General features: G+C 40.0%; 2 protein-coding genes across 2 annotated transcripts in view; one reads left to right on the top strand and one right to left on the bottom strand.

Moving 5' to 3' along the window:
* LOC140532937 (U3 small nucleolar RNA-associated protein 14 homolog C-like) overlaps positions 1-8,281 on the bottom strand; it is a 33,886-nt gene extending 25,605 nt beyond the window's left edge. The window contains 2 exon segments of the mRNA XM_072652097.1: positions 3,912-4,032; positions 8,192-8,281. The gene's annotated coding sequence lies outside the window, so the exon portion shown is untranslated.
* Positions 8,282-15,145: 6,864 nt separating this feature from the next.
* The window catches only part of NOM1 (nucleolar protein with MIF4G domain 1), a 31,014-nt gene continuing 22,182 nt past the window's right edge, over positions 15,146-23,977 (top strand). Inside the window, 5 exon segments of the mRNA XM_072652096.1 lie at positions 15,146-15,257; positions 15,259-15,308; positions 15,310-16,282; positions 18,491-18,612; positions 20,624-20,819. Coding sequence (XP_072508197.1) covers positions 15,216-15,257; positions 15,259-15,308; positions 15,310-16,282; positions 18,491-18,612; positions 20,624-20,819 — 1,383 coding nt within the window. The 5' untranslated portion in view covers positions 15,146-15,215.

The following is a 23,977-nucleotide window of genomic DNA, read 5'->3' as shown; positions in this document are numbered from 1 at the left end:
GGGTTGAGTGATAGTGAGGAGTTGAGGAGCACATCTAGGTTGTGAGCCAGAGAAACTAGGAGGATGGCGTTACCCTCTACAACAATAGGGAAATTAGAATGGAAGTTTGGTTTTGGACATGTTGAATTTAAGATATCTACTAGACATCAATTCCAGATGTCTGAAAGGCAGTGAAAGATGAGAAACCGGAGAACAGTAGAGACGTTGGTGAAGAAAATGAAGAATGGTACACTAATGCACCATTAGGAAGATCATCAGCTCACCTGAGGAGCTCACCAAGTAAAATAGTATAGAGTGAGAAGAGAAGAGGACCCAGGACCAAACCCTTAGGGACATCTGTAATTAGAGGAAGTGATCTAGAGCACTGGATCCAGCAAAGGAGACAGAGGAGTGGTCTGATAGGCAGGAGGAACCAGAAGATGGTGGTACCCCAAAAACCTAAAAAAAAGAGAAGATCAAACAGGAGAAAGTGATTAACAGTGCAGAGAGGAGAAAGTGAATGAAAAGGCCACTGGATTTGGCAACTAAGAGATCATTAACAATTCTGGAAAGAAAATAAAAGGTTTTTACATAATTTTTAAATTGAGTCTACCTACAGTGGAGAAAAAAAAGGAAGTGGCTTTTTAAAAAAAAGCTTGGTAAACTTTTTTATTGCTACTATCACAACAAGATGAGAGAAATAAGTTATGATTACTGAAATTTGCTATTTGAGACAAAAATTTCTTGGGACTGTAATTTGCTAAAATTCTGAGTTTTGAATTCAGGTGTAAATGTCTGAATGATACTTAAGTCAAAAATCTACCATTTGAGGGAAAAGCCACAAGCTGCTTAAAGGGAATATGATATGGAAAATGCTACAGGTGGATACCTGTATCTGGGAAAAGTTGTGGGGAGGACCTTGGTATTGCAGAAGTCAGGAGCCTTTTGACTCAGTTTCCCCATTTTTACAACCATGTCCCTATTTCTTCCTTTCACAGCAAATTTCTCTAACTATGGAAGGTAATTTTTTTTTATATAATGAATTGTGTCACTGCAATACTACAGCCCCTCTACACTATAATAGGATGCAAGTACAAAAGATTTTACTGTTTTCAATATTAATTGGTAGGCAATTTTATATCCCAAGCAACTAAGTAAATGAGTTCTTGTGCTTGCTGTTTCCTCAGCAGTAGTTATGACATGGGGACAACATCCTCCTAAGAGAAGAATTATAAATGTACAAACATTTTCTAATAAGACAAAGATATAAAAGGTTTTTTTCAATTACAGCAGTAAATTTTGAGAAAACAATAGAATCAGACTGTTTTCTCTAAGAACTAGAATATTTAAATGTATATAATTAGCTTCCAAATATTTCTAATAGGATAATAAATTTCAAAAAATTAAAGATTTGAGATGGAAACTTGCAACAAAAATTGCTAAGGTAAAATTATTTTTCCATTTGAAGTATTTCTGTGATAATTTTAAGAGACAAAAAGGCCCATTTTACAAGTCAGGCCCCCATAAATTCTTTCTAAAATTCTTCTTTCAGACTGTTAATAGCAATTTTCATAACAGGTATAGGGTGTAGGTAAAAACAGAAATGATAAGTGATATGTAACAACTGAAATTCTCTTTAAGTTTCAGGTTAATTATAGGTTCTTAATTTGATGTTCTTCTTATAGCTCTACTGTTAATAAGATCAGAACCATAAGGGTTGGGCTGGTTTTCACTACATAAGCTAGTTATTAGAAAAGCAAATGTAGGAGTTGGTACTAAATTGTACAGGCAATATTGTGGAGATATTGCAGGTTCAGTTCTAGGTGAGTACAATAAAGCGAGTCACATGAATTTTGTGGCTTCCAAAGGCATATAAAACTTGTTTACACTATCCTGTAGTTTATTAAGGGTGCAATAGTATTATGATTTAAAAAATACATATACTCTAATTTAAAATACTTTGTTGCTGGTCATCATCTGAGCCTTCAGCAAATTGCAATCTTTTTGCTTGTGGAGGGTCTTACTTCAATTGATGGCTGCTGACTGATAAGAGTGGGGGTTGCTGAGGGCTGGGGCAGCTATGGCAATTTCTTAAAATAAAACAACAATGAAGTTTATCACATTGACTGACCCTTCCTTTTATGAAAGATTTCTCTGTAGCATGAAATACCACTGGAGAGCATTTTACCCAAAGTAGAACTTCTTTCAAACTGGAGTCAATCTTCCCAAGTACTGCTGCTGCCTTATCAACTAAGTTTATTTAATATCTTCAATATTGTTGTGTCTCAGGGAATAAGGAGGCCCCAGAAGACGGAGAGAGATGAGGGTATGGCTGGTAGGTGGAGCAGTCAGAACCCACACAACATATATAAAGTTCACCATCTTACCTGGGCACAGTTCATGGTGCCCCAAAATAATGTACAATAGTAGGATAAATGGGGAAAAATAGGATGAAGGAAAATACATAGTAATCATAATTGTGAAAAAATTTTAACATCAAGTTTCTTTGATAAAGGCCTCATTTCTCAAACATATAGAAAACTGAGTCAAATTTATAAAAATAAGAGCCATTTCCCAATTGATAAACAGTCAAAGCATGTAAATAGACAGTTTTCAGATGAAGCAATCAAAGCCATCTATAATCATACAAAAAATACCCTGAATCATTATTCATTAGAGAAATGCAAATTAAGAATACTCAGGTACCATCTCACACTTCTCAGATTGGCTAACATGATAGAAAAGGAAAATGACAAATGTTGGAGGGGATGTGGGAAAATTGAGACTCTAGAGTACTGTGAATTGATTCCATTCTGGAGAACAATTTGAAACTATTCCCAAAGGGCTATAAAACCATACATCCCCTCTGATCCAGCAATACCACTACTAGGTCTGTATCCCAAAGAGATCAAAGAAAAAATAAAAAGACCTATATGTACAAAAAATATTTATAGCAGCACTCTTTGTACTGACAAAAAATTTGGAAATTGAGGAGCTAACCATCAATGGGGGAGTGGCTGAACAAGTTGTGGTATATGACTGTAACAGAATATGATTGTGCCATAAGAAATGATGAGCAGGATGATTTCAGAAAAACCTGTGAAGACTTACATGAACTGATACAAAGTGAAGTGAGCAGAACCAGAAAACATTGTACACAGTAACAGCAATACTGCTTGATGATCAACTACTACGAATAACTTAGCTATTCTCAGCATATGATAATCCAAGACAATTCCAAAGGAATTATGATGAAAAATGCTCTCTCTTCAGAGAAGGAACTGACTGATGGAGTCTGAATGCAAATTGAAAAATACTTTTTAAACTTTATTTTCCTTGCCTTTTTTTTGGTGTTTTTTTTCTTTTACAACATGACTAATATGGAATTGTTTTGCATAACTGCACATGTATAACCTATTATCAATTGCTTGCCTTCTCAGGAAAGAGAAAGGAGAGGGATGGAGAGAATTTGGAACTCAAAATTTTAAAAAGAAAGTGGTTTTACATGTAATTGGGAAATAGAATTTAAAATGCAATGTCTATGAAATGCAATAAAGCACAGCATAGTAAACAAGGTATACCTGTATTGAGTCTTGTTACTGGCAGATTTTAGTAAAATTACTTAGTAATTTTGCAAGTGACTGGGAACCAAAGAAGCAACACATTTAGGAGGAGCCCCCTTCAGAGCTGCCCTGAGAATGAGGTCTATATCAGAATGTCCAAGAGAAGATACTTTCAGGTACTAGACAACTACATGGGATATCTGGGATCCAAAATGAGATGTGCTGATTAAATGGACATTGAGAGTGAGTTAGTAGGATACAAGAAGACTTGATGTTAGTTAATACTAATGATCATTATTGTATTACTTTGGCTTTTGGGGGTTTGTTTGCTAAGTTTTCCTGGTTACCTTGGTGACCCGCAAATCTCACCTGTCAAATTAGTCCTTGGTGAGTCCTCTAAGTAGCCTGAATCTCTCATTGGAAATTGAGACGTTGGATAAGGCCACAAGAGAATCCATCTCCTCTCTCTAGACTGAAGTAGGTTCTGTAACTAAAAAATAACGTGGTTTTAGATATTTTTAAAGCAACACAGTGAAGGGCTTGTGCTGTAACTCATCAATCTTGTAGTTCAAACATTAACTGGTCAGGAGAAATTCTTGACAAGACTATGTAAGATCCAATAAGTTATAGCAGAAACACAACTACCATTCCCAGGTGACCCCAGGTAAAAATCTTCTTGGTCCACTTGGTTACAAGGAAATGGTCTGTTAGCTACCCTTTGTAAATGGGCCCTTATTGCCCCTGTCTCATTATTCTTTTTTAGATTTTCTCTTTGTTGCTGTGTTAAAGCCTGTTCTAGACTAGCCCCAGAAAAGCTTATGGTAATATGCATTGCTGATAATGACCATGTTAAAAATCTTATGGAATTAGATTATAGACATGTCTCCCATCAATCAAAGGAGGAATTGAGAAAATCAAATTGACTCCATTCTCTTTTATACCAACACTGACATTTTATCTAACTGTTCAAGTCACTTTGGGCTCTGAATGAAGTTCAGAAGTCCATAAATCCATAAATTCAGTAGACTTGTAAATCATTGTTTTATCTTTATGCCAAGGAGACTTGTTTGCAAGGATGCAAGTGGACACAACCTATACATCTGCTTTCCCTAGTGATAAGAAAGAAAATCTCTTCCCTTCCACCAACAGAAACCAGAGGAGCTAATCATCCCTACTGTCTGGCCTAAAGGCTGTACTATAAGAAGTCTTGTGGGGTGGAGTGAGAGCAACTACTCACTTAAGCTCTTAGACAAATTCCTTCAGATACCTCTAAAAAGAGAATCTGACCAAATTTTGGAGGGGCAGAATCCAACAGGAGACAGACTGTGGCAGATTCACAGCCCAGGATAGACTGGAAGGTTGACAGGAAGGTTCTGTTCTGCAGGGGTGGAGGAGCACGCAGCACACAGCACAGCACATCTCCGCAGTTGCAGGTCTGATAGGAAGCCCTGGATGGTCTGAGGCAGTGGCTATACTGCAGAATCTCAGGCATATCAGCCCAGGACAGAAGCCCAGCAAAACCAAACGAGTGAGAGCTCTGGAGCCCCAGGTATCTGCAGCAGCTGCTCCTGAGACTATCAGCCCACAGATTAAATGTCTGTAGGTCACCTACTTGAACTTCCAGGAGCCAAAATGGCGGAGTGATTGCTAAATGCTCTCTTCTCCTCCCCTTGTTGATCTTGAAAGAATCATAAAATATTTCCCCAGAAAAATACTGGATCAATGGGATCATCAGAAGGGGCAAACAGTCTTGTAGTGCATGAGGCTAGGAAAATTGCTAAGGAGGATCTCTCTTGCTGTGCCAGAAGGGGACCAGTGCAGGACCAGAGCTGTCCCAGACAGCCCCACCTCAGTGAGCTGGGAGCAGATCCGGAGCTCCAGGGGGGTGGAGCCTTGCCACCACCAACACCAGAACCCTGGCATGCCTCAGCACCCCAGGGGATATGGGAAGACACTAGGGCAACTGGGATCACGAACAGCTGAGCTTGCTTTTACTCTAGCTCAGCTGAGGATCACCCCTTCCCAACACTTAACAAGCTAGCTCCAGGGCAAATCTGGGGAAACACAAAAAGACTTCACCTGGCCTCTGCTTTCTCATACCAGCCAGCTCAGCACCAAGTTCTTTAGCTTCTAGATGAAAGAACCAGAGGCTACAACACACAAAGCCTCATCATCATGAATAAGAAGTAAAGCAGGAAAGAAAACACTACAGAATCTTTCTGTGGGGACAAGTACCAAAACACGAATACCAAAGAGGTCAGCATTGAGACTGTACTCCCATCTGAAACTTGAGAAGGGACTATGAACTGGTCAAAAGCACAAAGAACACTCTTGGAAGAGCTGAAGAAGGATTTTAAAAGACAAATTAGAAAAATAGAAGAAAAACTGGCCAATGATTTTAAAAGTATGAAAAACAATTCACTGAAGAGAAGAGCCCCTTAAAAAAGAAAATGGGAAAATGGAAAAGGATGCACCAAACCTAACTGCGAAAATTGGACAAATGGAAAAGGAAGTACAAAAACTAACGAGAAAATAATTCCTTAAAATGAATAATTGGACAGATGGAAAGGGACATGCAAAAGTTAACTGAAGAAAACAATTTGATAAAAATTAGAATTGGGCAAGTAGAAGCTAATGACTCTATGAGACATCAAGAATCAGCCAAATAAAATCCAAAGAATTAAAAGACAGAAGAAAATGTAAAATTGGAAAAACAACTGACCTGGAAAATAGATCCAGGAGAGAAAAAAATCTAAGAATTATTGGCCTACCAGAAGCCTGGACAATATCCTCCAAGAAATCATCAAGGAAAACTGCCCAGAAGTCCTAGATCCAGAGGGCAAAATAATCATCGAAAGAATCCAAAAGAACCTCCCAAAAGGGATCCCAAAGTAAAAACACCAAGGAATATCACTGCCAAATTCCAAAACTATCAAGTGAAGAAGAAAATACTACAGGCAGCCAGAAAGAAACCATTCAAATATTGAGGAGCTACAGTCAGGATCACACAGGACCTTGCAGCTTCTACATTAAAAGACTGAAGGAATTGAAATATGATATTCCATAAGGCACAGGAGCTGGAACCGTAACCAAAGATCAATTACCCAACAAAGTTGAGCATAATATTTCCAGCAAAGAGATGGACATTCAATGAAATAAGGGATTTCCAGACCTTCCTGATAAAAATGTCAGAACTCAATAGAAAATTCGATCTTCAAACACAGGTCTCAAGAGAGGCGTAAAAAGGTAAACGGAAAAAAACAAAAACAAAAATTTGCTACTCAATATGGGCAAACTGTTTACATCCCTATAAGGGAAGATGATACTTGTTAATCTTGAAAATTGTATATTTATTATGAAATATAAAAGGGATATACATAAAAAGAGGGAGTGAGTATAAAGTAAATGATGTGATGATAAAAATGTGATTTAAGGGTGAGAAGGGATTGTAACAAGAGATGTGAAAAGGAAGCAGGAAATGGTAAATTACATCACAGGAAGAGGCACAAAATTATATTACAGTAGAGGGAAAGAGGGGAGGGAGATGAGTATTGCTTGAGAGGTACTCTCATCTGATTTGGTTCAAGGAGGGAACAACAAACTCAATTAAGTATATAAATCTAACTAGCTCTATAGGCAGTAGGAGGGGAAGGGGGAAAGAAAGGGGAAGGGAGGTTAAAAGGGAGGGAAGAAGTAGTAAAGGTAAAGGGGAGGAAAAGGGAAGGGGGCTGAAAAAAGGAAGGGAAGACTGTGGGAAGTGGTGGTGAAAAACTAAAACACTATTGTGGAGGGGAAGGGAGAAGGGAGAACTAAAAGCACAAACAGTGGGAAAGAGGAAGAAGGGAAAGACAGATAGTAATCATAACTGTGAATGTGAATGGGATGATTTCTCCCATAAAACGGAGATGGATATCAGAATGGATTAAAAACCATAATCCAACAATACGTTGTTCATTAGAAAAACATTGAAACAGGGGGATATAAACAAAGTAAAGGTAAAAGTTTGGAGCAGAATATATTGTGCTTCAGCTGATGTAAAAAAAGCAGGAGTAGCAATCCTAATCTTAGACAAAGCAAAAGCAGAAATAGATCTAATCAAAAGAGATAAGGAAGGAAACTATATCTTGCTAAAAGGCATCACAGACAACAAAGCAATATCATTACTAAACATATATGCTCCAAGTGGTATAGCACCCAAATTCTTAGAGGAGAAGTTAAGGGAGTTACAAGAAGAAATAGACAGCAAAACTATACTAGTGGGGGACCTCAACCTCCCCCTCTCTGAACTTGATACATTTAACCTCAAAATAAACAAGAAAGAAGTTAAGGAGGTGACTAGAACTCTGGATGAGGTGGATATGATATATCTCTGGAGAAAACTGAAGGGGGACAGAAAGGGATATACCTTTTTCTCAGTGGTACATGGCACATATACAAAACCTGACAATGTACTATGCCATAAAAACCTCACCATCCAGTGCAGAAAGGCAGAGATAGTCAATGCATCCTTCTCAGATCATAATGCAATAAAAATTATATGTAACTGCAAACTAAATAATCTAATCCTAAAGAATGAGTGGGTTAAACAACAAGTCATACAAACAATCAAAAACTTCATTCAAGAGAATGACAATAATGAGACAACTTACCAAATCTTATGGGATACTGCAAAAGAAGTTCTTAGGGGAAGTTTTATATCTTTGAATGCCTACATGAATAAAATAGAGAAAGAGGAGATCAACAAATTGGTCAAGCAGCTGAAAACGCTAGAAAAAGAACAAACTGAAAATTCCCAAGTAAATATCAAATTAGAAATACTGAAAACCAAAGGAGAGATTAATAAAATTTTAATTAAGAAAACTATTGAACTAATAAATAAAACTAAGAGTTGGTTTTATGAAAAAACCAATAAAATTGATAAACCTTTGGTCAATTTGATTTAAAAAAAAGAAAACTATTACCAATATCAAAAATGAAAAGGGTGAACTCACCTCCAATGAAGAGGAAATTAAAACAATAATTACAAATTACTTTGCCCAACTGTATGCCCATAAATTCAACAATCTAAATGAGATGGATGATTATTTTAAAAATATAAATTGCCCAGATTAACAGAAGAGGAAGTTGAATACTTACATAGCCCCATCTCAAAAAAAGAAATTGAACAAGCCATCAAGGAACTCCTTAGGAAAAAAATCTCCAGGGCTGGATGGATTTACAAGTGAATTCTATCAAACATTTAAAGAACAATTAATTCCAATACTATTCAGACTATTTGGGAAAATTGAGGAAGAAGGAGTCCTCCCAAATTCTTTTTATGATACAAATATGGTTTTGATACCTAAACCAGGAACAGCCAAAACAAAGAAAGAAAATTACAGACCAATTTCTCTAATGAATATAGATGGGAAAATTTTAAGCAAGATTTTAGCAAAAAGGATACAGCAACTTATCACGAGAATAATACATTATGATCAGGTAGGATTTATACTAGGAATGCAGGACTGGTTCAATATTAGGAAAACTATTAGCATTATTGATCATAACAACAAAACTAACAGAAACCACATGATTGTCTCAATAGATGCAGAAAAAGCTTTTGACAAAATACAATACCCATTCCTATTGAAAAAAACACTGGAGAGCATAGGAATAAATTAAACTTTCCATAAAATAATAAGCAGTAACTACCTAAAACCTTCAGCAAGCATTATATGCGATGGAGGTAAGTTAGATACATTTCCAATAAGATCGGGGTGAAACAAGGATGTCCATTATCATCACTATTATTCAATAGGGTACTGGAAATGTTAGCTGTAGCAATAAGAGAAGAAAAAGAAATTGAAGGAATTCGAATAAGCAAAGAAGAAACCAAGTTATCACTCTTTGCAAGTGATATGATGATATATTTAGGGAATCCCAGAGATTCAAGTAAAAAACTACTTGAAATAATAAGCAACTATGGCAAAGTTGCAGGTTACAAAATAAACTCACACAAATCATCTGCATTTCTATATATTACTAACAAAGCCCAACAGCAAGAGATAGAGAAATTCTGTTTAAAGCTATGGGAGGCACTATAAAATATTGGGGAGTCTGTACTTGCCAAAACAAACCCAGGTACTATATGAACACAATTATAAAACACTATTCGCTCAAATAAAGTCAGATCTAAGGAAGTGGAAAAACATCAGTTGCTCGTGGGTAGGTCAAGCTAATATAATAAAAATGACAATTCTACCCAAATTAATTTACTTATTCAGTGCCACACCAATCAAACTACCACATAATTATTCTCTAGAGCTAGAAAAAATATCAAAATTCATCTGAAAGAACAAAAAGTCCAGAATATCAAGAAAACTAATGAAAAGAAATGCTAGGGAAGGTGGCCTAGCTCTACCAGATCTCAAATTGTATTATAAAGCAACAATCATCAAAGCCACTTGGTACTGGCTAAGGAACAGAGGGGTAGACCAGTGGAATAGGTTAGGTGCTCAAGACACAGCAGTTAATGAATACAGCAGTCTACTGTTTTGATAAATCCAAGGACCCCAGCTTCTGGGATAAGAACTCACTGTCTGACAAAAATTGCTGGGAAAACTGGATAACAGTGTGACAGAAACTGGGCATACACCAATGCCTGACACCGTACACAAGAACAAAGTCCAGATGGATACATAATCTAGGTATAAAGAATGATGCTGTAAACAAATCAGGGGAGCAAGGAATAGTGTATTTGTCAGATTTATGAAGAATGGAGAAATTTATGACCCAACAGGAGATAGAGAATATTATCAAGTACCAAATGGATAATTTTGATTACATTAAATTGAAAAGTGTTTGCACAAACAAACCCAATGCAACCAAGATTAGGAGGAAGCAGAAAACTGGGAAAGAATTTTTGCAAATAGTGTCTGTGATAAAGGCCTTATTTCTAAAATATATAGAGAATTGAGTCAAATGTAAAAGAATAGAAGTCATTCCTCAACTGATAAATGGTCAAAGGATATGAACAGGGAATTTTCAGAGGAAGAAATTAAAGCTGTCTATAATCATATGAAAAAATGCTCTAGATCACTATTGATTTGAGAGATGCAAATCAAAACAACTCTGAGGTAGTACATCACACCTATCAGATTGACTAACATGACAAAACAGAAAGATGATAAATGCTGGAGAAGATGTGAGACAGCTGGAATACTGATTCATTGTTGGTAGAGCGGTGAGCTGATCCAACCATTCTGGAGAGCAATTTGGAACTATGCCCAAAAGGCTACAAAAATGGGCATACCCTTTGACCCAGCAATATTGTTTCTGGGACTCTATCCCAAAGAGATCACAAAAATGGGAAAGGGTCCCACATGTACAAAAATATTTACAGCAGCTCTCTTTGTGGTAGCCAAAAACTGGAAATTAAGAGGATGCCCATCAATTGGGGAATGACTGAACAAGTTGTGATATATGAATGTAAAGGAATACTATTGTGCTATGAGAAATAATGAACAGGAAGGCTTCAGAGAAACCTGAAAAGACTTATATGAACTGATGCTGAGTGAAAGGAGCAGAACCAGGAGAACTCTGTACACAGCAACAACCACAGTGTGCAAGGAATTTTTCTGGTAGACTTAGTACTTCATTGAAATGCATGGACTTAAAAAATTTTCAATGGACTCTTGAGGCAAAATATCTTCCACATCCAGAGAAAGAACTATGGAATTGGATCACAGACAGAAACAGACCATTTTCTTTTGTATTATGTTATGTTGTGTTTTATGGTTTCCCTATTCACTTTAATTCTTTTATGCAACATGCATTTAATAGGAATGTATGTGTAGAACCTATATAAGATTGTACACTGTCTTAGGGAAGGCGTGGGGAGGGAGGGGGGAATAAGAGGGAAGGTGTGGAAAAAAATCTAAGATATATGAAAGTGATCGTCGAACACTGAAAACAAAATAACTCAATTAAAAGAAGTCTTGTGAACCGCACCTGGGGTCTTCTGACTTGCTGAGAAGCTAAGAGCTTCTTTGATTGATGACTGCTAGCCTCACCAACTGAACATATTCGGAACTTTGCTGCTCCAATTTACTCTTAATTTCAACTGCAAAAAACGGCTTCCTTTTGTGTGTTTTCTTCTCCCATTAGAATGTAAGCTCAGGAGAGCGGCGACTTCCTTTTTCTTATTTGTATCCTCAGTATTTGGCATAATAATAATAACAATTACATAGATCTTACTTTGTGCTAGGCACTATTCTAAGCGCTTTACAATGATCTTATTTGAGTTTTACAACAACTCTGGAAGGTAGGTGCTATTAGTATCCCCATTTTACAGATGAAGAACAGGCAAACAAGGGTTAAGTGACACATCCAGGGTCACATGGCTAACTCCAGTTTTCCAAAGCTCTACTCACCGTACCACCTAGCTGCTAGGGCCTGGCACACAGTGGGTCCTTAATGAAGGTTCACTGAATTGATCTACTGCTGGATCAGCATTACAATTGCTGATAACTCATCTACCTGGTCTTTGTGTCTTCAAAGGGCTTCTCTGATTACACAGAACCTAGGGGGGATAAAAAAAACAACTGGTTAAAGCACTAGCTATGTTGTCGGACTTCCCCAATTTTGGAGGGGTGGGAGGTGAAATCTTAGAGCTGTTTTAATTTGCATTTCTCTTATTATAGCGATTTGGAGAATTTATTTTCATATGGCTGTTGGTTGATAGCCTGCATTTCTTCCCTTGAGAACGGTTCCTAGCCTTTGACTATTATTTTTTGTGGAATGGCTCTTATTATTATATATTTGAGTCAGTTTTCCATATGGGCTTGAATATCAAACCTTTATGAGAAGAACTGACTGCAAAGATTTTTCCTGATTAATTTTTGAGTGCATTAATTTTGTTTATGCAGAGGCATTTCCATTTTATGCAATCAAATATTTTATGCAATCAATATGCCTGTTTTGCTTTCTGTGATCCTCTGCCCCTCAAGTATTCTCCTAACCATCGTTGTTAAAAGTGTCTCCTTCCCAGTTCCTCTAATTCAGTTATGATGGGACCTTTTATATTTAGGTCATGTACCTGTCTTAAGTTTACTGTGATGCATGCTGTGAGATATTTGTCTAAACTTAATTTCTTCCATACTACTTTCCATTTTTCCCAGTTTTTTTTAAAAATAATAAACCCTTACCCAAGTAGGTAGAATCTTTGGGTTTATCAAAAGCACTATATAACTATTGTATTCCTACTCTGTTCCAATGACTGGTTTTGCTTTTTTTAGCCAGTACTGATATAGATATAAACGGTGCCCTAAGGGTTAAGCAGAATATTGAGGGTTGCTTTTCCAAAATTGTGTAAGGCCCCTCCTAAGCTTGAGGGCATCCTAAAGTCTCTTCCTCTAATCTTGAAATGCCATAAAACTTCTCCTTATCCTGGACCATAAAATTCCTTGTCTCCCTCATCCCGTGTCATGACAATTCCTCCTTATGTTGTTGTAAGCAACCATCTTCCTCATCCTGTCCCTCATCTCTTCAACTCCCATAACCCTAAAATTACATCATCATCCTACAGGCTGTATAGCTTTCTGTCTACATAAGCCTGGTCCTTCCAGATCAGGGGCTTTCATTAGCTTCTCGCTAATTTCAGGCCCATGAAGCTTCCATATAATAAAGCTCCCATTGGTTAAAAGAAAAATTATCTATGTCAATTCTTTCACACCCAAACAGCTCTCCTAAATCTGACCTCAACATTCATGGTGCTGAAATCTGGGGAGTCCAAATATTAACTGGACTCTGCTGATCTTCTCCTAGCCACTGAGATAACAGGTAAGTGCCCTTTTCTTTGTTTTCTTCCCTGGACCTTTCTGCTTCTACTTTCTCCCTGGCTGTGAGACCCTTGGAGTGTCCAGACAAGGTCAGCAACGTCTGAAGCTCCACCGACTTCTGGGTGGTCAGTCAGACTGACCAGTCCTCATACAGGATGCCCTTGTGCAAGGCTGGTCACATTTTTTGGTCTCCTCTGTACTGGAATGCTAAGATAAGACTGGCAAGATGGTGCTAGGAGAGTATTAGGATGGAAAACTGGGGAAGGAGATCTTCAGGAAAAGCAACCCTTAATATTCTTTTTAACCCTTAGGGCACTGTCTGTATCAATATCAGTACCAAACAGGTTTGATGATTACCGCTTTGTAGTATACTATAATAATATACTTTAGCATACTATAGAGATAATCTGCTATTGCTAGGCCCCCTGCCTTCCCACTTTTTAAAAAATGATTTTCCTTGAGATTTTCGACCTTTAGTTCACCTGGATGAATTCTGTTATTATTCTTCCAATGTGTATAAGTAAGCCTTTGGAATTTTGTTATGGTACTGAGTAAATAAATTTAATGCTAACAGTGAACATTTACACAGGAAGCTAAGGTTTGCAAAGGACTTACATAATCTCATGTGATTCTCAGAACAACTCTGAAGTACAACTATTTATTCCCATTTTACAGATGGGAAAACTGAAGGTGGGAGATGTAAGGGATTTGCCCAGGGTCACCGAGCTAAACGGCCTGAGGAAGGACTTAACTCCGGTCTTCCTGCCTCCAAGTCTGGAGTTCTCCCTCCAGCGTGGGTTCTGACAGGTGAGTTTTTGCCTGCATCTCCACCTGGTCCTCTATCAGCAGGCAAGCTCCTTTGAGTCAGACAGCCTTGTTTGCTTCCATCTACAGTCTCATAGAAAGCACAGTGCCCGGCACGTCGCAGCCCCTGACCCAATTCTGAGATCCGCCACCGACGGTTAGCGCACGAGCGGTAACTCACGCAGGGGGAGGCCGTAGCTCCCCTGCCAAGAATGCTGCGGCTAATTCTGGCCCTGCTGTGTCTGCGCTCTGGGGAATGACCTCGTCGTCCATTTAATTCTGACTCCTCCCGAAGTGAATGCGCCTTTGTTTTCGAACATCGGGTGACCCTTCGGGTGGGACGGGTTAGTTACCCTGGGGCTTCCTGGTGACCCCGCCACTCGGACAAGGCTTCCCCACGACGCCCAGGGGGCCGGCACCCGCTGGAGCAGCCCCGCACCCTGCCTCAGTTTCCTGACCTGTAAGATGGGTGGGAAACAACGGCGCCCGCTTCCCGGGGTTCCTTTAAGGTCACACAAGGCCGCGGGGCAAAGGGCTCAGCGCCCGGCTGGGCCAGGGCAGCGTTTAATCAGCGGAGGCGCCCTTCCTTCCTTTCCCTCCTGCCTCCCCTCCTCTCTCCTCTCCCTTCCGAGACAACCAGGGGCACAGACGGTGCCCCCGGGAGTCCGTGTAACGGCAGCTCCGGGCCGAGGCCCGGGGTCAGCGCCGGACTCTCCGGCCCGGAAGGCAGGACCCCTCCCTCCCTCCCGAGGCGCCGAGGCCGCGGCTCCCCCCACCAGCCCATGAATGGGCCTCGGGCCGTCTCAAGCCTTCTCCCCGCCTCCCGCGATAATTACTGCCTCTAGAAGGGCAGGGATCTCCCCTCTATCCCGTCCACCACATCTCCGCCACAGGCCGGGTGAGCTCGGGATAAGCCTCCCTCCGGGACGCCGGCCCTACGATCCCCCTCCCAGCCTCGCGGAAGCTCACCGCGGCTTCTTCCTCGCGGGTCACTCGCCCTCCCGCCAGGAGGTGGCGCTGTGACGCGCTCGCTCCCTCCCTCCCACGCCGGATGGACGGCTGTCTGCCGCTCTTCTTCCGCCCGACGGAAGCTTAGGGTCCCTCAGGAAGATGGCAGCGCCCACCTGCGTGTGATAGCGGCCGGCTAGGAGGGAAGAAGCGATGAAGCGCAAGGCCAGCTCGGCCCGCCGCGGCGGCGCGATGAAGCGCCTGCGGCTGGCGGTGCAGGAGTTCGTGCACGCGGCCGCGGGGGAAGGGGACGAGATCTCCGGCAGCGCGGAGGGCGCGGGCCACGCCGGACCACCGCGGGCGGCCTCGCGTCACGCCGGCAAGAAGCGCCGCAAGGAGCTCAAGAAGGAGAAGCGGCACCTGAGGAAAGCCCGCCGGCTGCAGCGGACCGGGGGGCCGGCCAGGGCCCCGGGAGGCGCCCGGGAGCGGCCGGGGCAGAACAAGAAACAGGCGGCTGCGGCTCCGGCCTCGGCCCCCGGGAAGCCGCAGAAGCCGCCGCCGCCGCAGCAGCAGCAGCAGCCAAAGCAGCGGCCGCCGGCCGAGGACAGGCCCCTCCGCGGGCCCGCTCAGGCCCAGCCCCGTGGACCCGGCGCCGCCGCCGCCGCGGCTCGGAAACGGGCGCTTCTGGCGGCCAACGAGGAAGAGGACCGCGAGATCCGCAAGCTGGAGCGCCGCCTGGGACTGAGCAAGCGCCGCCAGAAAAAGAAAGGTGACGGCGGCCCCGCGGCAGCCGCCTTGCCCTGCAGCTTCGTCCGCGACGGCCTGGACTACATCCTGGGCGTGCTGGAGGCCGGCGGCGGCTCCGCCTTGTACGAGGGCATGGCCCACGGGGAGGGGGAGGGGGAGGGGGAAGGGGCGCCTCTGCCCCGGGGGCGCGGCCTGGACGGGGACTCGGGAACGGACAGTGACGACGGGGACTCCGGGGCGGACGGGGATGACGGCGGCTCGGCCGCAGACAGTGACGAGGGGGACGAGGAGGGGGAGGAGGCGGCGGCGGCGGCGGACACGCAGGTAGAGGCCGGGCAGGAAAAGAAGGAGAGGAGGAGGGTGCACTTTGCAGATGAAGATAATGGAGATTCCTCTCCTGAGGACGAGAGCCCCACCGAGGAGGTAAAGGGAGAAAAAGTCACCTTCCTGACCACGAAAACTTTGCCTTTTTTTCTTTTAAAGCACCTTGTTGTACTAATAAAAACCCTTTGGGGTGGTGGTCCGTCTTTGAAGGTATTCAACTTGAATTTCTGTGGGTTTCTTATGTATTGGGCACTTAGAAAGAACTTAAAAGGTTAAAAGTAAATTAACGAGATACATTTTCTAAGAGGAAAAAAATGACATTTATTTTCAAATTGCCTTTTATCACGTTCCCCTTGACTCATTTCTTAAAGAAGCTTATTCACTGAATGGGCATTACCTCACTCAAAGTGAGAACCTGAAAAGGCTTAAAGGGTCGAGGTCTCCCAGTGCATCCTGGGCCATCTCCAGGTGTCCTGAGGAATATCTGGTCCCTGGACCCAGATGGCTCTGGAGCAGAAAGCGAGGCTGGTGACCTTGCACAGCCCTCCCTCACTCAAATCTAAGTCAACTGTAAGTCATGTCGTCATTCTCTGATGGCATGGTCCTCTTTGGAAAAGAAGGACAAACAGAGCACAGCAGTGGACTGCTTAAAGAGCTAAAAGTCAATGAGATCCCGTTGGTGGGGATGATGCCAAGATAAAACCCGAACACTCCCAGCCCACTGGAAGCTTCCTTTCCATGGGGTCCGGGTGGTACAACTTGTGTTCAAGTAAGGAGGTAAAATTTAATGCCCAGAAAGGGCTGAAAACTAGGGAGGGGAGTTCCCAGTTGAGCTGAGCTTTGAAGGGAGCTGGAGATCTATTTGGTCCTGCCTACCTTGCAGACCCCATGGAGTCCAGGATCATGTTTTCTGGAGGTGCCTCCCTTCTAGAAAGTACACTTGTTGTACATGATGATGAATGAATGAATGAAGAAAAAAACATTAAGTGTGAAAAGCACTGTGCAGAGTCCTGGGGAAGGGGAAAGTAAGGCAATCTTTCCTGTCAAGAAACTCATGTTCTGGTAGATGCAAAGATCACAGTCATAAAAATCATATAGCACTTACTGTGTGCTAGACGCTTTACAATTTCATTTCATCCCCACAACACTCAGCCAGGTAGGTGCTATTATTATCCTCATTCTACAGATGAGGAAACTGAGGCAGACGTTAACTTGCCCAGAGTCATGTCTACTAAGTATCTGAGGCAGGATTTGAACTGGGGTCTTCCTAACTACAGGCCCGGTGCTCCCTACACTGAAGCACCAGATGCAGTTTCTGCTACAAGTCATGTAGAGCAGGAGGATAGATGCATCTTCATGGGTGTCATTTTTATTAACAAAATTACAGCATTTTCTGATGTTGAACCATTGGATATAATCAAGGCCAGTTTTCTCTCTGGGATTTTTGGTAAATGGGACTTCTGATGGAATGGGCCTGTTCACTTACTGGAAGCAGTTGCCAGGTTATATTTTTATAAGGGATCTGGGAATTTGTTGAACAAGAGACAGATTTTTTGTTTCCTGTGTATTGGTGTTTTGGACAAACTGTAAATTATTTCAAGCTATTTTTGCTCTAGAAAGATATTAGTGAATTGAAGATGCTCTCTAGAAGCACCACTGTGCTTGCAATAAATTTAACATGTTCTTAATTCTCTCCTATATACCATTCAGTCTGGTTTAACATTGTCTTCATGTGTGTTGTGATAGATAAACTCTGAGCACAAGCTGGTACAATAGAGGGTATTAACACCTGCGTTAGTATGAAACAGGCCAATGTGGAGAACTAGATATCCACTCTGTATAAATTCTTTATGTTTTGTTAATTGTCAGTAATAATTGTTAATGTTTAGTTTATAGGAAAATGATTGATAAACTTTAAAGCCTTAAGTGAATATTTGTTGTTACGCCTCTGTGAGTAAATAGATCTGCAACTTGCGGTTAGGAAAGGTCAAAATTTGGTTTGAATCTCAGCTTTGACACTTTTAATTCTGTAACCCTGGGGAAATCATTTCATCTCTCTGAGCTTCAATTTCCTTAGTAAAATGGAAACAGTAATACTTGTACTACCTAACTCACAGTTTTTGTAGGGAATGCTCTTTATAAACCTTAAGGCACCACATTAATGTGAGTCCTTATAACATTTCCCATTAATTTTTTAGCTTTTTAATACTTTAATGGGATTTTGACAAAAGGCAATTTGCAAATGAATTTTGAATTTTTTCTAATAGAAAATTTATCTCACTAATTTATTTCTATCCTTTTAATTAGGTTCTTTGTAAAAGTGCTAAGTATATCCCGCCTCATGTGAGAAGATCTGAGGAAACAGTGGATGCCAAAAAGAAGGAAGAACTAGAAAGGTTAAAGAAAAATGTGAAAGGTCTAATTAACAGGTAATATATCTCAGTTCTTGAGGACTCTGTTGTGTCTTGAAATTAGCCAAATTGTTCATTCTCCAAAGAGATATAGAACATTATTTTTAAGTGAATTAAATTTTAAACAGCAGGCAAGAAAAATGATTAGATTATTATTGAATACTTTCTACAGGGAAAGCAGTACATTCTAAGCCATGAGTTCTCAAATTTTGTTCATCTTCCTCTTTTCTGCTTCCTCCCCTCTAAGGCCTGCAGCTCTGCTCTCTATTGTAGCTTAAAAAGCCTAAAGCAGATAATGTACTGCAACTCACCCTCAACCAGTTACTTTGGGAGGAGTAGATAGAAGGTGGCCTCATCACCTTCTGGGAGGAAATCAGAAAATGTGAGGTTTTAAATCATCTCTAATTAAGTGTTGTTATAGAATTTCCTGAGAAATTAAAGGAATTGCCCATGATCTCAAGGCTAGGGGCAGAAGCAAAAAAAAAAAAACAGGTCTTTCCATTCTACAAGTCTCCTTTTGGTGAAGAAGTAGAGGAACTAAGTATACTCTCTACAGTGGTAGTTTTGACTCCAATTCAGTGAGCACCAGCATTCCCCGCTTTGCCTGGGATTATCACTGTGCCCTTCACTCCCCACCAAACATTTTTCTATCCTTTTCTGTTTTTTAAGTTGTCATGTGTAAGAAGTCCTAAGATGCATATAATTCCTCTTAGTTGTTATTGATGGCATCATTGAAAGAACAAGAATGGAATAATATTGATTAGGTTGCTTTCTACTTTCTACCCACAAAGATTTTAAGATATACAGGTTATGTGAGGAGATCTGGGCAAAGAGGATATGGTGCTCTGAAATCCACGCTATTCATAGGCCAAGTGGAAAAGAAGTGATTCTTCCTTATGTGGTTACACATTAAGAAAAGACTATTGGATGTCTTATTGAAAGGGTAGCACACTGGTTGGGGAGAAGTAGATGAACATTGTTTATGAGGTCTTTTTTGTGGGTAACTTAAAAAAAACACAAAGTTTTATATATTATTCTATTTTAGAGATCAGTGTGATCAATAAGATATTATTGACACAAGGTCCTTTTGGCTTCCTGCTTTTAATAAGTAAATCAGCTTAACCTCTCTCCTCATTTTTAAGTTCTAGAGCAGGAATTCTTAACCTGATGTCCATGACCTTGGTTTTGAAAAACGATTTTGATAACTGTATTTCAGTATGATTAGATCCCTTTGTAGTCATTTATATTTTATTTATGCATTTAAAAACATTCTGAGAAGAAGTCCATAGGGTTCATCAATCTCTCAGAGATCCATGACATCAAAAAAGTTAACTCTGGACCTCAAGAGGTCTTTCTGCATCTCAAAGGTAAAAGGCTGAAAGACAAAATTAAGTGTACTCTATCCTTGGATTTTTTTTTTTTTGTAGCACTCAAGACATAATGATAAAAGGGATTATATAGGGACCTTTTCTAAGGGGAGACTCTAGGCATTATGTTTAAACAGAAGGAACAATGGGAGAGTGACAGTGAATGATCCCATTACGCTAGCCTCAGTATAGCATTCTTACTACAATAACATCTGGTAATATGAACTGTAAGGAGTGCATTATTTTGAATGATATGTTTATTATCTTTGAATAATAATTCAATATATTAAAAATTCTCCCAGTGGAATATAAGCTACTTGAGAGAGGGAATTTTTATCTTTCTATCCTCAGTACCTTATACAGAGTAAGGGTTTAGAATAAAAATCAAATTTAGTTTAATTGAATTGTTTAGTATCTGTTCATAGTAACCTTTTTCAGAGTAAGATAAAAGTATTCTAAATGAAAAAAGGATTTAGAATTAAAAGTTTGTGGTGTTTTGTTTTGTTGTTACTGTTTTTCTAACTTGCATCCAGGAACTTTTTAAACAGAAAATAGAATTTGAAGTTCTAAATATAAAAATAAAATTAATAGTCCTGAGAGTATCAGAAATTTTATAAATTAACTTGAAATAAATTTTTGAAAAGAAACAATTTTTGTTATAGGTTGAGTGAGCCTAATATGGCTTCTATAAGTGGACAGCTGGAAGAGTTATACATGGCAAACAGTAGAAAGGATATGAATGATACTTTGACAGATGTTCTTATGAATGCTTGTGTAACTGAAGCTGTGATGCCTGCCAGGCTGATGATGGAGCATGTCCTTTTGGTTAGCATTCTTCATCATACCGTAGGAATTGAGGTGAGAAGTTTTTACCTATCTCTTTTCTCTTCATATGTCTTCACTACATTGAAGTTATACAGCTCATTGCTTATATTCTTTCCTGTTGAGAATATTTTAAATTTCATAATTATTTTTATTCTAGCACATATAATTGGTAATATCCATTTTAGCACCTTCTTTTGCTTTACGTACTTCACAGTTGTATTAGCCTAGTCATTTTAGGTAGAGGGAGCTCCCAGGAAGGAGCCTTTGTTTACCAAAGCCAATTGATAAGGGTGTTAGAGGCTTCAAGAATTTCCCAGGCCTCTGGAGGTTTAAATGACTTGCCAAAGGATGAAGTACGTGTCAAGGGTCGATTCAGGTGTAGAGTCTCATTTGATCTTGTCTTTGTAACTAATCTGTAAAGTATTTGAAGGTAGGAACTGTGTCTCCTGTAGTCCAAAAGCAGGGCAGCTGGGTGCTGTAGTGCATAGAGTGCCAGACCTAGAATCAGGAAGGCCTGAGTTCAAATCTAGCCTCTAACACATACTAGCTGTGTGACTCTGGGCAAGTCATTTGCCTGTTTGCCTCAGTTTCTTCATCTGTAAAATGAGCTGGAGAAGGAAATGGCAAAGCACTCCATTATCTTTGCCAAGAAAACCCCAGTGGGGTCACAAAGAGTCAGATGTGACAAATGACTCAGCAGCAAAAAAACAGTCCAAAATATAGTAGATGTTAAGATCAATTACTCAGATAATACTTATTGATCAACTGTTCCCAGTTTTCCATTCTGTTCCTTCTAAGTCTCCTTCATGTATTATTCTCATATTTCATAGATTTTCTAATCCAGCCCCTTAACTAAAGTGTGAGAACCTCTTCTAAACACTCTTGATGAGTGGTCATCTAGTTTTCACTTGGATACTTTCCTTAATATTCTAAGATAGCAGTTCTACTTTTGGACAGTTCTAATTGTGGCAAACCACTCCAGTATCTTTGCCAAGAAAACCTCATATGTGTTCACGAAGAGTCAGACACGACTGAGAAACAACTGAACAACAAAAATCGTTGGGAAATTTTTTGTTTATATCAAGCTGAAATCTGCCCACCTGTAACTTCCATACTTTGGCCCTGCTTCAACCCCCTGAGTTCAACTGGAACAAGGCCAATAATTCCTCTTCCATAAGACAATCCTTCAAATATTTGAAGACAGTCAGTTATTCCTCCCCAAGGCTTCTTTTATGCAAATTAAGTATCTTCTGTTCCTTCATTTGAATTTCATATGGTGTGGTTTCAAGTTCCTTTGGCTATCAGGGATTCTTACTTGAATATGCTCAAGCTTAGTAAGGTCCTTCCTAAATGTATCACTCCAAACTGAATTTCAGATATGGTCTGACTAGAACATTATAATGGGAATATCACTTCCTCCAATTCTAGATACTATGTTTCTGTTAATGCCCCATAACATCACTTTAACTTTTCTGATAGACATTTTTACACTCATTTAATATTTTAATTTACCCAGATCCACAGGTACAGTGGTTTGCTTTTTTTCTTTCCACAAGAACTATCTCTTCTCCCCTGTATTTGGACAGTTGATTTTTTTTTTTTTAACCCAAGTATAGGACATACCTAACCCTATTACATTTAATCTTAGACAGGCATTTATTAAGTGTTTACTTTATGACACACTCATACAGAATATTTGAAATGCAAAGGCAAGATTAAAAGTACTCAAGGAATTGACAGTATATTGGAATAAAATAAGATGTTACTCAGGTAAGCAGATCCCCAGTACAAGTAAGTTCCTTTTGGGTTCAGCCCATTGCTATGACTCATCATGATCTTTTTGGATTCTGGATACTCCCATTTAGATGTGGCCATCCAGTCCAGCTTGTGTCATCTCTAAATTTGATAACTGTGCTATCTGTACTTTGAGTTCATTGATAACAATTTTTAATACTGGGGCCAAGGACAGAGCTTTTGGACACTTTCCTAACGGCTTCCCTTCCTAATGACTCCTTAATATGTAATTGCCTTGACTTTTCTGTATTTTGTCCATTCTGTTTATGTCCATATTAGTTTAGTAGTTTAATTGATTTAAGTGTTCTGATAGTCATCTGTATAATTTTGCTGTTACCACATACCTAGTCACCCATTCTCAAAATCTTAATGTTTATCTTTGATTCTTCTCTTTCTTATCAAGCCCAGTGAGTTGCATGTTCTTTCATAACATAACATCTTTATCTTCATTTCTTTCCTACTCTGCACTGAAATACAAGTCATCAGTGCTTCCTGGCTAGACTATATTTAAAAAGCCTCGTTGATAACCAGCTTCTCCACCTTCATGCTTGCCCCTCTCTATTCCATCCTTCACCCCTAGGCAGATAGATGTTAATCTTCCTTATGCATACATCTAATCATGTTCTTCATCTACTCAGTACTCTTTAGTGATTTTCTATTACCTACTAAATAAAATCTTAAACCATTAGGGTGGCATTCAGGGTTGTGTATAATCTGGAAGGACTCAGTGCTTTCAGCGCAACTCCATAGACAGTTATTGACACCATGCACTGAAGATGCAAAGATTAAAAACAAAGCAGTTCTGTCTTCAAGGAACTTAGATTCTACTAGGGGGAATACAGCCTGTACAAAAAAGCAAATATAATCCCCCCAAAAATTAGTATGACAGTACTTATACCTGCAAGAATCTAGGAAAGCTGCATGGAGTAGGTAGCACCTAAACTGAGTCTTTAAAGACCAAGGCAGAGATAAAGGTGGAATGCATTCCAGGCCTGGGAGATGTCTTATTTTATAGACAATAAGGAGCCAAGCCTTATTTTGTTATTTACCTGCCAGATATTCTCTGCTCTGGCCAAATTGTACTACTTGCTGTTCCAAATTGCTCTGGACTCAGCCTTCTAACCCTCACTTAGCTGCTCAAAAAGTAGCTAACTTCTAGATTCTAGGGTAAATCTCTGAAAGTTTGGGAATTGATTTTCTAGTACTATAATTCAATACCCCCACTGGTGTATGCTCCTGCTGATTATCAGTTTATCAATTAGCCATCCAGACTTAAAATTTAAAAATGGGCATTTACTAAGGCAGTATAATAAGAACAATTGTTACAACTGGAATGTCTTTCACCCCCTTTTCATCTGTTTGAAATCCTACCCATCTTTCAAAATGCTCCTCAAATT

Source organism: Notamacropus eugenii, chromosome 3 (genome assembly GCF_028372415.1).
Source record: "Notamacropus eugenii isolate mMacEug1 chromosome 3, mMacEug1.pri_v2, whole genome shotgun sequence".
In the NCBI taxonomy this organism is placed as follows: Eukaryota; Metazoa; Chordata; class Mammalia; order Diprotodontia; family Macropodidae; genus Notamacropus; species Notamacropus eugenii.
Note: the sequence above shows the minus strand (reverse complement) of the source record. Positions and strands in the feature narration are given on the sequence as shown.